General features: G+C 43.7%; 2 protein-coding genes across 2 annotated transcripts; one reads left to right on the top strand and one right to left on the bottom strand.

Moving 5' to 3' along the window:
* The first annotated feature begins 9301 nt into the window (after positions 1-9301).
* LOC116931803 lies at positions 9302-13879 on the top strand. The gene is made up of 10 exons (XM_032939435.2): positions 9302-9488; positions 9559-9621; positions 11935-12003; positions 12076-12294; positions 12357-12593; positions 12654-12779; positions 12845-13030; positions 13102-13340; positions 13401-13563; positions 13631-13879. Exons 4-10 carry the CDS (start codon positions 12081-12083, stop codon positions 13783-13785), a joined length of 1320 nt encoding a protein of 439 aa, XP_032795326.2. The 5' UTR covers positions 9302-9488; positions 9559-9621; positions 11935-12003; positions 12076-12080; the 3' UTR covers positions 13786-13879.
* Positions 13880-13916: 37 nt separating this feature from the next.
* LOC116918592 lies at positions 13917-15529 on the bottom strand (the record flags this gene model as incomplete). The annotated part of the gene is made up of 5 exons (XM_032924314.2): positions 13917-14238; positions 14305-14448; positions 14516-14665; positions 14734-15346; positions 15407-15529. Coding segments are annotated over 5 exons (1194 nt in total), but the record flags the coding sequence as incomplete, so codon positions are not given.
* Between the last annotated feature and the right edge of the window lie 1926 nt (positions 15530-17455).

Here is a 17455-nt window from a genome sequence, read left to right as displayed (position 1 = left end):
GAGCCGTGCAAAAATTTCCCACACCACCAACCACAGCAAGCCGAGCGGAAAAAGTCAAGTTCATCAAAAGCTTTCTCGGGCTATGTTCATACTACAGGAGACACATACCAGGATTCGCCGAGGCAGCGAAACCCCTGTTTGACTTAACCAGAGAAAAGTCGCTGTTCATCTGGACGCCAACACACCAGCAGCGTTTCGACAAGCTGAAACAGATGCTAGCAGACGCAGCCACACTAGCATACCCGGATCCGACGGCCGAATTCGAAATACACCCAGACGCCTGCGGCTACGGCGTCGGAGCAGTCCTACTCCAAAAACAGGATGGTGCAGAGAGACCCCTGGCATTCGCAAGCCGTTTGTTGTCACGCAGTGAGCAGAACTACTCCATAACAGAAAGAGAATGTCTGGCTCTCATTTGGGCGATCAAGAAATTCCGACAGTTCATCTTCGGATCCCCAATAAGAATTGTCGCAGACCACCACGCACTATGCTGGCTCCAATCAAAAACGGAACTTGCAGGCAGGTTAGCCAGATGGGCCATGACAATCTCCGAGTACAAGTACGTAATAGCTCACAAAGACGGCAAGCTACACCAGGACGCGGATGCCCTATCCCGCTACCCCGTGAGCGAAGACGACGAGACCCTCGACAACACGTGGGCGGGTCACGTCAACACGGTCGTGCGTAATGACGCAAGACAACCGAGAAGAACTGACCAGAGGCCAGCAAGCTGAATGTGTATATGTGTTTAGAAACGCAGAAAACGGGAAGGAAACGGTCAACTATACGATCGAGAATGGCCTTCTGTATCGTATGCGAAGAACGGGAGAAGAGGAGACGGACGTCGAACTGCGGCTCTGCATACCAAAAGACCAAAAGACCACAATCCTACAAGCCTGCCACGACGACGTCACATCCGGACACCTCGGAGAGACACGCACCCACGACAGAGCCAAACAACGCTACTACTGGCACGGGATCACCCGAGATATAGAAAACTACATTAAGGCCTGCCCAGACTGTCATTCACGGAAGAAAGGAAAATACTGGAAACCACCCGGGTTCCTAGAGCTGACAAAAGTAACTGACACCGGTCGCAGAAGCAGAACAAATTGCAGAGTTCTTCGTGAAGGAGATTCTGCTACGACACGGAGCCCCCAGGAAGCTGACGACAGACCAAGGAAAATGTTTCGTCGCGACCATGATGCAACGAGTACTTGCAGCCATGGAGACCAATCACCAGACCACCACAGCCTACCACCCACAAGCAAACGGACTAGTAGAGCGACTGAACCACACCTTGGCAGACATGTTGTCCATGTACGTGAGCAAGGATCACAAAGATTGGGATGCCACACTGCCGTTTGTACGGTTCGCTTACAACACGTGCAGACCGGAAACGACCGGCAAATCCCCTTTCTTTTTAATGCACGGCCGGCAACCCGTAATACCAGTGGATACCATCTTCTGGGCGACCCCAGATCCGCATCAGCTAGTGCCAGTGAAAGCCGGAGGACCAGATAAATACGAGATATTGTCACACGAGTTGTATTGGGACAAGAACAAATGAATACAACAAGTGATGACTTAAATTCTAGACAATTATTCACTTTTAACTAATAACAATAAGGAATACCCATACCAAACTCGGAGAGCGTCTGAAGACTCCAGGGAACTCCTCCTACGGAGCCCAGCTCCGGGAGCTCACCCGATGGAGACTCATCTAACGCAGATTTAGGGCAGCGTTTTATACCGTCGCGTGAATTACTCCCCTTCCGGACTGCATATCTGCGTATCTTTCTTAGAGCGGACTTCTCCCGAAAATTTCTTCACCACGATCGCAGCGTTGTCCAAGGAGCGGATGACTCATCTCTGCGAAGAGATAACCAATCTCCCTTTTCACCCGCGACAATATTGTCACGTGGCCAATGACCACGTTATGTGATCCGGTATGCAATGCTACCGGACGTGTGACGTCAGTTTTTCCCCCCCATGTATAGTCCCCCGTGGTCGTGTATCAGGCCCCCAGTCTTAGTCTTGTGAACCGTCAATACAACGTACTGTTACATGGTGGAGATGCAGAACCTCCGGCAAGTCTCTTTTGTGGTTGTGTTTCTCTTCGATTCTGTGCTGCGGAGGCGGTGGCTGTCAGGGACCCCTGAGAGTCGACGACCCAACTGGTTTTAGCACCTTAAATTGTTGGGGTACGGGGTCACGGCTCCGACCGTAGGGCAATCGGGGGAAGCATAACGAAGGAGAGACGCCGGGGGGAAACGGTGAAAAGGGCTAAGGCGGGGCAGACGGGTACATTGAGGGAACGTGGATAGCGGAAACCGTGAGCTGAAGTGGTCGGCAAGAATCGGGGCAGTGAACCGTGAGCCGAAGAGTTCGGTAAGAAGCGGAGAAGTGACCGTGAGCCGAGGTGTTCGGCAAGAATCGGGGCAGTGAACCGTGAGCCGAAGAGTTCGGCAAGAAGCGGAGAAGTGACCGTGAGCCGAAGTGGTCGGCAAGAATCGGGGCAGGGAACCGTGAGCCGAAGTTTTCGGCAAGAATCGGAGAAGTGAACCGTGAGCCAAAGTTGTTGGCAAGAAGCGGAGAAGTGAACCGGAAGCCGAAGAGTTCGGCAAGAAACAGGCGGTTCGAGGATTGCGGGAAGTAGATGATAGGAGAGGAGGACGTAAGGAGCGGGGAGAGAATCCGTTCGGACCGGCATCCGTTCGGCAGGAGTATCATCTCACATTCAGTGAGGAGGAAACTGAGCGGTGGGAGGACGCCGAAGAAGAAGAAGGATCGGGAGAACACGGAGAAGAGCAGCCAGAGTGGGATTTCACGGATTTGAGAAGAAGATCATCGAATATCAGTAGCTACATCCGGGGATTCAGAGCAGCTCAACAGCAAGTGGGCGCAAGGCACGCGATGGCCGCACAGATAAAATTCCAATCCCCACCCACCTTCGGGGGGAAGGACGGGGAAGACGTCGTGCAGTGGATGCATCGATACGAAAGAATCGGGAGATATAATCGATGGGGAGATGAAGAACTTCGCGACCACGTGGAGCTGTCGCTGTCCGGGGCAGCGCAGAAGTGGTACTCATACAAAGAGGCCGCGGGACAACTAGCAGCCCAATGGGAGGATGTTGCAGGACCGCCAATTGTACCAGGAGTTAAAACACAGCTGTTGGAGCAATTCAAGCCAGTCAACCTGAATCGATCCAATGAAGCGAAACTGAGAGAACGCAAACAAGGAATCGAGGAATCCACGATCGAGTATTTTTACGATATCCTGGATTTATGCCGCACCCGAATATGTCCGAAGCTACGAGATTGGCGCACCTATGGAGAGGACTTAAGCCAAGTTTACTAGAGAAACTCTGGAGTTTGAAACCCAACTCATGTGACGAATTCCTTCAAGAAATTAAGCGGTATCAGGAAATGACTTCCCGAGCAAGACACGAGGAATGGGCGATGGGCGTGGTCGGAAAACAAACACCAACGGCGGGAAGTGAGAGAATGGATCGAATAGAAAAATTGCTAGAGGGACTGATGGGAGCCATTGCATTAAGGAACGCATCAGGGGCAGCCGCACAGCAAGGAGAAAGAGCGGAGAGTCAACAGTATCGGTCGGATAACCGATCGATACTGAAATGGACTTCGGATGGGGAACCTATCTGCAGCAGATGTAAGACGGAGGGACACATCGGGAGAGAGTGTCCAACAAGAACAAACGGTCAGGGAGGCCTGAGGGGTCGGACGCCGGACGGACAGGTCGTATGCTACGGGTGTGAAGGGATAGGACACATACGTCGGGACTGCCCGAGCTCCCAGCGAGAAGGAGGGGCACCACAACAGCAACGGCAGGTGCGATTCGCTGGAGAGGGTAGGCAAGTAATTGGTCTAGTAGGGACACAGCATGTAGACCCGGAGGTGCTAGCATGGCCAATTCTGAAAATCGACATCCAGAGGATGGTAGTACAGGATGTGTGGTGCTGGGGAAAACGGGTGGCTGCCGTGATAGATACAGGGGCGGGAGTGTCCGTGTGTTCGCCCAAATTAGTAAGAGAACTAGGGATAACAGTGACACCATGGCGCGCAAATCGTCTAGTATCAGTTGACGGCAAGGAGATTCAACCGGGAGGAGCCGCAATGCTGTCAGTATCAGATGGGAGGATGACCGTCGAGGGGGAGGCTTTGGTTCTGGACGGCGACATCGACTTACTTCTGGGGAAGGACATGTTGGAAAAACTTGGAACGCGGATGAAGATTGGGGCGCTACCGGAGATCTTCATTGGAGACACTGCCATGGGAGCACCGGTGGAAGAGATGACGGGGGAAGCACCGAAACTTGTAGTCCAGAGTGGATGCTGGGTCCCACCCCAATCGAGGAAAGTGGTCGCAACTCAACCACTAGATTTGAATGGGTTTGGCGAAGGTGCACTGGTGGAACCATCCCAAGCATTGCAGAGGACGAAAAGGGTGTCGACGGGTAAGGTCCTAGTTAGCGGCGTGGGAACAATCGGACAGATGACGATAACCCACTTATCGGACTACAAACAATGGATCGAAGAGGGGACGGTGTTAGGAATAATCGAGCCAGTGACCGAAATCAAGGAGGGAGACACGCCAGTAGTCGTCGTGACAGCAGGGGCAGAGAAGAAAGCGCGTCGAGACACAAATTTGACAGCAGGATTGGAGAAGGAGTAATGCCGACAGACAGAGAAAAGATCCGAGAAGTGTTAGTGGAATGTGGCGACTATTTTTCGTGTCCCGGAGACCAACTAGGACTGTGTACGGCAGCAGGGCAGACAATAGAGGCCAGGGGAAAGGACATCCGTGACCGAGAGGCTGAAACTAGAGAGACTATACCCCTGGACGAGGAGGTGCAAGAAGCTCGAAATGAAAGGGTGGACGATCAGGTGCGTCGATCGACACGAGTCCGGATGCCACCGGTACGATACGGACAAATGCCACAGGTGGCAGTGGGGGCTCTTCTCCTTCTGCTAGGACTACTAGGACCGCGGATAGGGGGACTTTTCCCACCTACTCAACTGTGGTCGGTAGACGACTCAGTAGACGACTCGGAGAGGGAAAAACGAGCGGCTGAACATCATACATACCCATTGGAGCTATGGGGTGTGGGAGCAGCATTGTTTATGGCTAGTGTGGCTGTGTCCAGCATCCAGTGGTGCCGCGGGAGAAAAGGAGACGTTAATAGGGCCGACCTTCGGGAACGCCTACGGATAGTGGAGGAGTTCGTAGAAGAAGAAGCTAAGAAGCGACGTGCGCGGCGGTGGAGTACCATGCATTGCCTTACGGAAATAGACAACCGTATGGCAGCGCATGAAGAGACTTGCTTGACGACGCTGCGCGAGCTGGAGCCGTCCATTGAGCATCTGGCATAAGGATGGTGTTTTTTTTTTGGGGGGTGGTGTCATGTGGCCTGTATCATGTAGCAATGTTCCCGGTTTTCTTTCGGTTTATATCTTTTTTTTTTGTGTTGTTTTTTTTTTTGTGATGCATTCGGGGACGAATGCAGCTAGAGGGGGGGATGTCACGTGGCCAATGACCACGTTATGTGATCCGGTATGCAATGCTACCGGACGTGTGACGTCAGTGTTTCCCCCCCATATATAGTCCCCCGTGGTCGTGTATCGGGCCCCCAGTCTTAGTCTTGTGAACCGTCAATACAACGTACTGTTACAATATGGATGCTCGGAAACCTTCAGAGAGCATTCGCGGAAGTGGACGACCGGAGCCAACGGGCACAACGGAAGTATAAACAACACCACGACACACACCACCGAGAAGGAGAAAAATTCCACCCGACACAACAGGTGCTAGTCTACAGGCCTACAAGGAAAGTAGGTCTTGCCGAAAAACTACTCCACCATTGGCATGGCCCGTACAGTATAGTGCGAAAGATAACCCCACTTAACTATGAAGTCCAACTCAACAACAGCAAAAAAACCGAGGTGGTACATGTAGAACGCCTCAAAAGCATCGTTGACCTCACCCAACCCGTACCAAATACAGAGGTTGGAGCACAGTCAACGGACAGAGTGGGAAGCAAAGGAACAACAAACAAGATGTCCAAAGTAAAAGGACCAGCTCACCCAAGGAAACAACTGACAGAGAAGAGAGTTAGGTTCACAACACCACCTGAATAGCCGCAACAACCCACCGCAGAAGCAGAAGAACCCGTTACCCGCGAGGAGACCGACCAGAACCGACGATACCCACTACGCATACGCAAAAAACGATTTGCATTGGCGTCGACACTCCTATACAGTATGGTACTATCACTGACAGCACACACACCCCTGGCAGAGACAAGAGCACAAGTGATAACAAAAACACCAGCCACCTGGTGGTCGATGGCATTACTACTTGCAGCAACGAGACAAACACCCATAGATGGCGCACTCCAAGTGAAGCTGTCATCCCATGGCGTTATATTCCAATCTATGGGAGAACGTTTCTTCTCCGATTCGGAATGGGTTGTCGTCACCGACGTCTCGTTTAACCAAGGAGACAAAGTAGCAAATGAACTCAAGATGTGGCTAATTGAAAAAACCAAATTACCCGTATTAGGCAGTTCCAGCAATAAGGATTTCCAGACCAGAGTATGTTACCGTCAGAAAAGACGAACGACCAACCGTCCAAAACACAACCTCAGGACATACTCAGCTAAAATCCACCCAAAGCCGAGAAAGCTCAACAACAGTTGACAACAACTGTCCGTAACCGAGCGGTATACGAGTTGACAAGACTAGAAACAATAGAGAGGAATTACCAAGGCCTAAAAACATCTATCAGACAAAGTAGAAACAAACGAGGACTGGTCGATGGAGGAGGCAAGATCTTGAATTGGCTATTCGGTGTGTCTACGACAGATGATCTAGTCAAAGTCAACAACCAAGTCGGCAAACTATCCACCGAGACGACGGCCATTGTCCACGCCTTGGAAACCCATACAACACTGATCAACGAGTCGATATTGGGAGCTGCAAGCCAGCAAAGAGGCAACAGACGCCCTCCAGCGGTCATGTCTAACACTCGACAAAGAACTGAACAACACGAAAAGGACAATTGACAACCTGGCTCGTGAGATGCAGTGGGATTGGAAATCTTGAGATAAGGTAGACAACGCATTCAGAGCGGTAGACATCACCATAGAGTGGCTACAACAACTAGTTGACGGATTGAGCGGAGGGATAGCAAGCGCCGCTATGGGGAAGATCTCCCCAGCCCTATTTTCTCCAGCACAAATGCAAACAATCATCTCAGACATAAAGATCAACCTACCAACCGGCTGGGCCCTAACACCTGCAACACAGGCAGGAGACACGTGGAAATCGTACCAAGAAGCCGCGGTGACAGCAGCAGCTATCGAAAACGGCATCAGACTCTTCATCCACATTCCCATCTTCCAATTCACCAGAGCACTTACCCTGTACAGAGTCATCGGGATGGCACGAGCAACGAAAAATGGATCAACAAGCCTACAGTAGGGGAGACCGTTCCCACTTTGGACACTGTCCCATGTTAGACAGTGTCCTAAAAAATAGATAAAATGGTACTAATTTTTTTTTACTTTTACCGTGTGTTTGTATGTATTGTCCGCGCATGTTGTGAAAATTTTAATCCGTTATGTCAATTAGTTCGCTGTTAATTTATTTTTAAAAAAACATGGCAAAAAATTTGCAAATTTTTTTTTCTTTTTGCTTCATTTATTTCTATTCTTGTATATGTTTTTACTTTTCCCTATTGTCAATAACTAGCTTATCTATTATAAAATAAAGTCTGAAAAGAAAAAATTTTACTTGCTTAACTTTCCTAGGAGCATCAGTTTTCCCAAATCTGTTTTTTGGGGGCCATATTGTACAGAAAACAGGGGTGAGTTTATACAAGAAGTGGGCGTGTTGTGGGAGTGTCCAATTCGTAGTGCGAAAATTTGAGTTTGTCTTCGCGTTGAATACAATTTGAAAGAGGGGACGCGCTGAACAACTAAAGGTTTACTTAGCGTTTGACTGATATTTGTTTATATTTATTTAATATAACAATTTTGTGTTTTTCACCGAAAATGTATTGACTTGAATATTTAATGCGGTATTATGTAACACAAACAGTTTTCATATTTTCTTTTTTTATGAACTGAGAACGTTGAGCAACAAGAGGAACAAGTATCAACTAAATTATCAAATTTTCTTTGTTTTTTTCATTTACTTGAACCACATTTAGCAATATTGACAAACAGGATGGACCAATACTGTAAAAAAGTAACGGCTTTCTTAAAATCATTAATCATTTTATCACATTTTCTTTGTTTTCTTCAATTTAAGAACATTTACGAATATTTATGAACATAAAGATAAGAAATGGAAGGCATGATAGATGGCTTGAACAGATTATGTGGGAGAGGCTTATGAGATGATTTGAAGACAGAACCATAAACTTTTACAAATCCGTAATTGTCCTTCGCTGAACAAGTTGGCCAGCTCTAGTTCTGTGTTGGTTGATGTTGATTGGCAGTACGTATTCCTCACCACTATCATTCGGAACGTTGTTTTCCTTTTCACGTGTTTCACTTTTCTTCCGTTTTCTGACTGATGCTGATGGCTTCATAATATTCCGAGGTAGCAACTTTTTCCTTTCTCTTTCTTCCTTTTTTTTCTTTTTCCTCCTTCCTTCTTTGGTTTTCTTCGATTTTGTCTTTTTCTGGAGTATCCCTTATGATTGTAGTACTCCCTAAACGATTGCTGATTCTTTTCCGTGGAGCAAGTGGAGTCATTTGGCACACTTGGGTGAGCGGTCTAATCTTCTCCAGAGGAACATGTGGTGAATCGTCGGTTGCATCCCACACAGGAAAACTGAGGAAAACTTCGTTCTAAACACGTATCCTCCGGCACCTTTGATACGAGCACCTTTTCTTTACGTGAAAAAGACGTTTTGTGTGGTAGTGGTTTTTTGAGTACCAAAATAGGTTTTCTTTTATTTTAACCTCAAATGCTATTTTTAACCATGTTTAATGTAACGCACACATAAATAAGTGTTTAGAAACGTTAATAATATGCAAGCTTAACAAGTAATTAAGGGAACCTTCTTTTTACGTAAAAAGCAGGTAACTGTAACCGAATGTTACAGTTGGAGTATTTAAAGACTAATTCGTTCATAATTTTATATTTTAATGGAATATATTCCATTTTTCCACGGATTTATTTAAATATGGCAAAGGAAATTTTTATGCCGAGACTTATTTCTTACAATTATTTTTGAAATTAACTATTTTCAGTGTTGTTCGACCTGACACCACTAGATGTCTCGTCAATCATCCATATATATAACCAGGCACGCGGTGGAATCATGAGTCATTTGCTAGTTGACTTTCGCGAAGGAAGAACCTCGTCTGTTCGTGCAATTGATTGGAATACAACACGTGGTGAATCTAGCTCTTCAGTGAAACTTAAATGGAATTATTCTACAACTCACGAAGTAAATGAACTTTTTTTTCCAGTATTTTATTTTAAATTTTTTTGAAATTTATAAGTGTAATTTTATTTAGATTGAAGTACGATTACTAACCACACCAGACACCACCCGCTCCCATATCAACGCATTTTGTAAGGTCAGCCATCTTGTCTTGCTTCTTCTCCTATCCCATTTGTTGCGAATTTCTTAAATGGAGCGTATGCCTAAAAGAGATAGAGCTTTCCTAAGTACTCGATTGAAAAGAAGGCGAGTTAATCAGAAAGTTAATGCAATTATGACTTCTTTGGGACTTGATAGTGAAACTTTGAATGGTTCTTTTAACGATGAAGCCGAGTACGTAAATCACGAGCTCACTGGCCCTGAAAATGAAAAGGTTATCGAGGTAAACGTGGTGGACGGGGATTCCAATGTCTGTAGTAGCTACGACTGTAACGATGTTGTTAATTCCGAAATCGGCCAGCAAGTGCACATGTTTGATAGTGAGGGTGAGGTTGATACCGATTCCAGTGGGGACGAGCAAGAGTTTCATTTCAATTTAAATTCCAACGATGAGGTTTTTGCAATTCGCGAAGGTGATGGTGCTGGAGCAAGCCCTTCGGTGACACACAGTGCACAACGATTTCGAGATGAAATTTCAGAATGGGTTGTTCAGTATCAAATCAAACATTCCAGCGTTGATGCATTGCTAAAAATTTTTACTCTTCTGCCGGGTTTCGAAAAGCTTGGTTTGCCGAAAACGTGTCGCACTTTGCTTCAAACAATTCGACAAACTCCTCTTCGCCTAGTCAGTCCTGGTCATTACTATCACTTCGGGATCACTGAAAGTATTGAACTGCTACTAAAAAGACTGAATGTTGATAGGGTTGACAACGATATTATAAAAATTCAGTTTAATGTTGATGGTATTCCAATAGCTAAGAGTTCTGAAAGTTGCCTGTGGCCTATTCTTGGTTTAATAGAACGAATTGACGGTTCAGTCCCTTTTCCAGTTGGAATCTATCATGGGTATGGAAAGCCAAAAGATCCAAACGAATTTTTATATGATTTCGTTAGAGAAGTGTGTTTATTGCAACAAATTGGATTTGTGTATAATGGCCGAAAGATTGATGTTGAAGTATCTGGATTCCTGTGTGATGCGCCCGCAATGGCATTTATTAAATGCATCAAGTCGCATACCGGGTATTATAGTTGCTCTAAATGTACTGTCAAGGGCGAGTGGGCTGGAAGGGTGGTATTTTTGAATGAAGAGAAAGGTGAAAAACGAACCGATGCCACCTTCCGTAATCGAGCTCATGTAAAACACCATAATAATGAAAGCTCTAGTTTAGAACTTTTAGGTGTTGACATGATTCATGGATTTCCTCTCGATTACATGCATTTAGTGTGTTTAGGAATCATGCGCAAAATGTTGTGGTATTGGATTCACGGCCCGTTAAATGTTCGGATGGGTAGATTGAGAATTGAAAAAATATCAGAAAGGTTGTTGGATGTATCTTGTTACATTCCCAGGGAATTTGTTAGGAAGCCAAGGGGCTTTAATGAACTGGCTCGGTGGAAGGCCACAGAATTCCGTCAATTTTTATTGTACACCGGTCCTGTTGTTCTAAAGGGAATCCTCCCAAGCCATTTGTATGGCCACTTCCTAACTTTGCATTCTGCAATTAAAATCTTGGTGTCAAAAGAGCTTTGTCAAAGGGAAAATACCTATGCCAAATCCCTTTTGAACCATTTTGTAGATCATTGTCAACGCTTCTATGGTGACACCTTCATGTCATACAATTCCCACAATCTACGCCATTTGGCTGACGACGTCTTAATGAGAGGCCATCTCGACACTTTTAGTTGCTTCCCGTTCGAGAAATATCTGTATAAGTTGAAACATCTAATCAGGAAACACGAAAAACCTCTGCCACAGGTTGTGCGACGCCTACAAGAATTTGCGAATCATATGAGGCTTGAAGTCACTACCTCTTCCCTTGGAAACCCTTTGCTAAAACGGAAGCACACAGATGGGCCAGTCCCTAGTGGATTTCGTGGCCAGCAGTATCGAGAAGTTCATTTAAGTGACTTTGTGCTAAAATCTGATTCGGTGAAAGACTGTCACGTTTATTTAAAAGATTTGGACGTTGTCAAAGTGACAAACTTTTTCGAGGTCGACTCGCGTATTTTTTTTACAGGCAGAAAGTACGTATATCGTGACAACGTCTTTACATTGCCGTGTGAATCATCGAGGTTCAATGTTTTTTTACTCTGGGGATTGGATTCTTTAAATTGGTGGCCTTTAGACTCCATTTTATGCAAAGCACTCGTTATTCCTTGTGGAAAACGCCATAAATGTGCCGCTTTTCCCTTACTGATGAGCAAAAACTATTGAAAACCTTCTTCCTAATTTGTTCCATACTTTTGTAAATATTTCTGTTTTTTTTTGTAAATGTAATGTTTTTTCCAGTCTCAAAATTAAATATCAGCCTTCGATTTGAAACCAAAGTTCTGCAGTTGTTGCCCCAAGATTTCCGAGGTAAACTTAACATCTAATGATATTAAGTAAATACTACGTACGGTTTTTTAAATCATGATTAATTTGTAACAGAACAAATGGCAACACCAACAAAGCCGTTCTGTATTGTTTACTTTGAAAAAGACGAAACGTATGAAGCTGTGTGTTCAAAGTGGCTTGATGAAGATGGTGATTGCTGGTGGCCGAGTAATATCAAAAACCGTTCAAATCTCGTTAAAAAAATACAGAGAGAAGAAGAAATCAACCCGGAAGAAATGGACGCTTACAAAGCTCAAGTCTTGAAGTACTACGGTGAGTCTTGTTAATTAGTTGAACAATTGTTCGTTGGTCAATGTCTATTTGTAAACTCGCAGATACATTTTTGGCTGCCAAGAAGAACGCGGATCTCGCGCAGCGTGAGAAACCCATCCAAAGTAGCACCGATGCGGACAATCGCGGAAGGAGTAAAAGAGTAAAAAAACCAGTGGCTAAGTATGCGGAATTTTCAACTGTCGGTATCAACAGCCGTTCATCTGACAGTGAAACTTCAAGCGATTCGGCTAACGAGAGAGAGATGAATCCGCGCCACAGAGAAAGCTATTCTAAATCCAGTAAGGAATAACGAAAGTACCTTATTACTTGGTCTGTGTTAAACAATTTTTTTTTCTCAGGTAAAAAAAATTCGCTGTCAGATTTTCCGATTCCAAATGAAAACATGGGAGCTGCGGGTCTCAGTCAGATTGCAGTAGTAAAGGAGAAACTTTCAAACCCTTCAACTAAAAAGAATCAACAAAAACGTAAACAAATCAATATATTTATTTAATTTCTGTACAATCATCAATGTATTGATTAATCGGTCCAGGTCCTCGACTTAATTCTCCAAGCGACGACAGTTACAACTTATTTGACGGCTTCGAGGAATTTAATTCACAAGATTTGACTGAAGCTTCGTGTTCGACGCCTACAACATCGGCACGTAGTCAATCGTCCCTGTCAGTCCTCCCAAGGCCACCTTCAACAGCCAATTCAGATAAATCTGTTTTTAAAGGTATTTTTAAATAAATAAATTAGCCTTTCACTCACTATATTCACATTTTTCGCTAACTTAATAATACATAGATACAGTGGATGACAGTACAGTTATTAAGAAGATCCTAAAAGAAGTGTTTGCAAGCCTGGAACTTTTGAAGATTAATCAGCGACAACAAACTACTCTGCTGGACCTACTGGTTTCACGTTCGAATGCTGGGACTGTAAAAGAAACTTCTTCAGAATTAGAAGGAAACCTTGGTTTACCTCTAAAAAGTTTGGCTGCTCTAGAAATTGACCTAAAAGATCAATCAACCAAAAGCAAACTGGTACTAAGACAAAGAAAGGCACACAAAATAAATCTTTTTAATTAAAGTTTTTTTCTTTAGATCAACATTTATTCGTTAGTGGGAGGCGGATCACTGGCAAACGTAGTTAACCGCATTTTCCACCGTATTTTGGATGATGAAGTTGCTCAGCATTTCTGTTTCAGAGGCCAAAACGCAGGAAAAAGGGCGTTTGAACACCTAGGTACCTGCAAACTGATTGAAGGTATATGCGTAATTTTGATAAATAAATTAGTATCTCCTGTTAATAAAACCTTTTTCTAATTAACAAGAATGTGTGAGACGTACGGCGGAATTCGGTGACGCCAAAGAGTCTGACATCGAAGATAAAATAAAGAATTTGTTGAAGAAGGCTCCTGCCCAAGTCATGAAAGCCCGGCAGCCAAAGAAACACACTGCCCAGCAGCCAGATTCCGGCGAGAGCTAAACTAGCTCTCGCTGGGATCTGGTTGTGTGTCAACACACTGCAAAAACTAATTGGATTTCATTTTTTTTTAAGTAATTCTTGTTTCACGCAGAAATGTAATTTGAATTTTTGTACTCACTTAAATGAATCTGGAAAAAAATACAATTCCATGTTGTTAAGAATGATGTTTTATTTACTTATTGTAAGATGAATAATTATTTCTTAAGCATAAAACACGTCGAAAAAACGTAAAAACCCGATTATTTAAACCAAGAAAAAAACGTGTTTTTAACCTAATTTTACGACCATTTCACCAAAAAAAAGGACGTAAAAAACATGTCTCCCGTACTTCCCAGTACGTGTTCTTCCCGTACCAAGTAGTATTAAAGGTACGTAAAAAAGCCGGAAAAAACTCGTTTCTGTGCTGTGTGGGATTGGTTTCTGTAAAGGACCCTGGTAAAGAACCATCGACCTCTATGAATTAAAAAAATATAAGAATGAATAAATTTTGAAATGTTATCATTTCTACATTCATCTTACCAAAACAATTGGTATGAATAGATGAGGTTCCATGTGTAGTAAGTGGTGTCGTTTGCGTCAGTTGATTGAGCGATCTTATATTCTCCAGAGTAAAATGTGATGAATCGGTTTGTGTAGAGGACCCTGGTAAAGAACCACCAACCTCTAAGAAGAAAAAAAATAGCAATAATGAGTAAAGTATAAAATGTTTTCATTTTTACGATCATCTTACCAAAACCATTGTTATGAATAGATGAAGTTCCATGTGGAGCAGATGGTGTCATTCGGCACAATTGATTGAGCGGTATAACATTTTCCTGTGGAATTTGTGATGAATCATTTGTAGAATCATTAAGTGACGAGGACGTATCTGCTTCTGGAGCTTTTGCAAAAACATGAACGTGATAAATTAAAACACCATAAAACTACAGAGTAAATAATTAGCTTTACCTGGCCTCTCCGTAACAAAGGATGGCAAATATCTCCACTCAGGGATCGCGAATCGATTAAAGGGAAAAATTCCACTTGCTTTAAATCCAGAAATAATATTTATTTGGGTGAAAGTTGATTGAAACGGCCCATTTGAAAGTTGTGCAATATTTGTAATTGCTATCCTTTCTCCAGGATGGGTATGAAGCCAGTCGTTCTGATTTTTTCCAAAAGCTTTTTTAAATGGCCCAAATACACTTATGTCACACGGCTGTAATACGTGGGAACAGTGGGGCGGGAAAGTTAGTATGACGATACTATTTTCTTTTGCAAAAGATACTGCCTGGTAATCTAAGTGACTTGAATGGTCGTCTAACAAAAGCAACACTGGGTTTGTTGTGGATGATTTTACGTAGCCATGGAAATGCTGAAGAGCTTTGAAAAAATTTGGACCAGTCATCCACCCAGAATCGTGTGCGAGTCCAATGCATCCTAGTGGTCCACTTTCATACATAGGGGGCAATACTTTTCTTCTAGGGAACACGAAAACTGATGGTACGGTAGTACCGGAAGCACTGATAAAAGCCAGCATTGTAACGTTTGTCCCCCTTTCAGCAGACACAGTTTGTTGAACCTGGAAAGAAAAATTTATAAACTTCTGATAATTCCACTTACAACATTTAATTAAAATTACCTGTTTACTTCCTTTACATGCGATCACTTTGGGAGGCTGCACAACAGTTGGCGTGATTGTTTCGTCTCCATTCCATATTTGATGAGGCTTGAACTTATTTTTTTTAATAAAAAGTCCAACTTGTCACAAAAATTTTCTACAACCGGCTTATTGAACCCAGCTGCTCTAGCTTGGCTAGTATGTTCTGGCTTTCTTCTTGACAAAGTAGGGTTGCGTTTAAGAAAAAAAGAAAGCCAATCTTGTGAAGCTTTTTCATGCTTTGATCAATTCTGTGGCGTCGATATACGATTGGCAGTAGCAAATGAATAGGCAATAACACGTGTTTCGTTTGGCGAAAGGCCATGGTTAATCAGTGTACATTTCTTCAAGTATTCTGCCAATTCAGCTTCGTACTTTGATGGGATAATTTGAGTTGAGTGTTTACTGCGTTTCACTTTTTTGGGGGGAAGTAGTCCACAGGAAGCAAATCTTTTACTGTAGTACGCTAAACTTGAATGACAAAGATTGAACTTCTCTGCGGCTTTTCTAATAGATGATTTGCATGACAGAACCTCCCCAATTGCCATACCTAACAAGTCTTCAGATGGAGGGGGTTCTTTTTCTGGCATAATTTCTCGGCATCTAATAATGATAATAGACATGTAGTATTTTTTAAATTAATGGGAGATATAAACTGTTCGAATAACCTACTTTGAAACTTAAATTGTACGAGGACAATCACTAAACTCCTCATCAAACATGGGTGGCATATTGCAAACAAAGAATTCTGCAGTCGAAATATCTTCCAGTTAATGAATCTGCAATCCAGAATGTGTAAGTATCTGAAACAATAAAGATTTCGGTAGCTCAATATCAAACATTCAAATCACGTGGTAATATAAACCATCAATTTAAATTCCTGCTTCATGAAACAGAAGCTCCAATTACATAACAAAATAGACACTATTGTTATGCAAACTAAAAAAGAAAATACCGGTAGATACGTCGATTGTGACAAAGAAAATTTCACCATTAATCAAATTTAAACTTTGACTTTCAGTAGCTGAGGAAGCCATGACATCCGACACACAATCAATCAACGGGGGATCCATCTGGAATCGATTTCAAAGAACGATTAACAAATTATCGATATAACTTAGCTTCGCCTCCTCTTATACATTCAATGTCAAAATCTTATACGATAAGAAAAAATTTTTACTTCAAATGTTTTCTTTAATAAACTTTACCAAAAATTTTCATTAAATAAAAAGCTATCACCAAAAATTTTGCCGAAATTTTGAAAAGGATACTTTTAAATTTTTCGATCACATCTAAAGTGGGACACACCTCTGTCCAATGTCACCCCCGTACAGACCAAAACACCAGAAAAATTTTAATCCCTATAACTTCAACAAAAATCACTGTATGGATACAAAAAAAAAACAGGGAGTGGATAGATACAACAACAATCATCTGTCAAAAAATTAATAGAATATCACTAAGGGTATGGGAGAAAATAGGGAAAAACCGGACCTGTACAAATTGGGAATGGTCTCCCCTACGTCGGTCTCCCACAATTTCTCGCAACATCACCGGACCAACAGACATTCATTGAGCTTTCAGCTGAAATGGTTGGACCGTGTCGCCCAACGAAAAAATCAATCTGCCCTATCAGTCGAGCAGTAAGCCGAAAAAACAACAAGCGTCACAGATAGCAGCGTCGCGATATTCCTAGCCGACAACCGCCGCATACAAGATGACTGTACCGTAGTAGTGTCCCCGTGGACGGGGCAAGATGCCGTTTACCTCGGACACCGCCGTTGGGGCCTCTCAGCAGTCAACACGACCCGCCTGGTCGTAACATGTCCACGACAGACCACAGGACCGCAGTCATATACACTTGACACTCCCGCGATATTCATCTTCGAGATACCCATGTCCTGTACAGCACAATCAGACGACTGGATCTTCCAGGCCAATTTCAGAAAGGATCCCCACCAACAATGGATTACAAGGACCACCCCACACCTCGCCGACCTAAAAGCACCCGGACGACCACCACAACGACCA

This window comes from Daphnia magna, linkage group LG3 (assembly GCF_020631705.1).
Source record: "Daphnia magna isolate NIES linkage group LG3, ASM2063170v1.1, whole genome shotgun sequence".
NCBI classification, from domain to species: Eukaryota; Metazoa; Arthropoda; class Branchiopoda; order Diplostraca; family Daphniidae; genus Daphnia; species Daphnia magna.
Note: the sequence above shows the minus strand (reverse complement) of the source record. Positions and strands in the feature narration are given on the sequence as shown.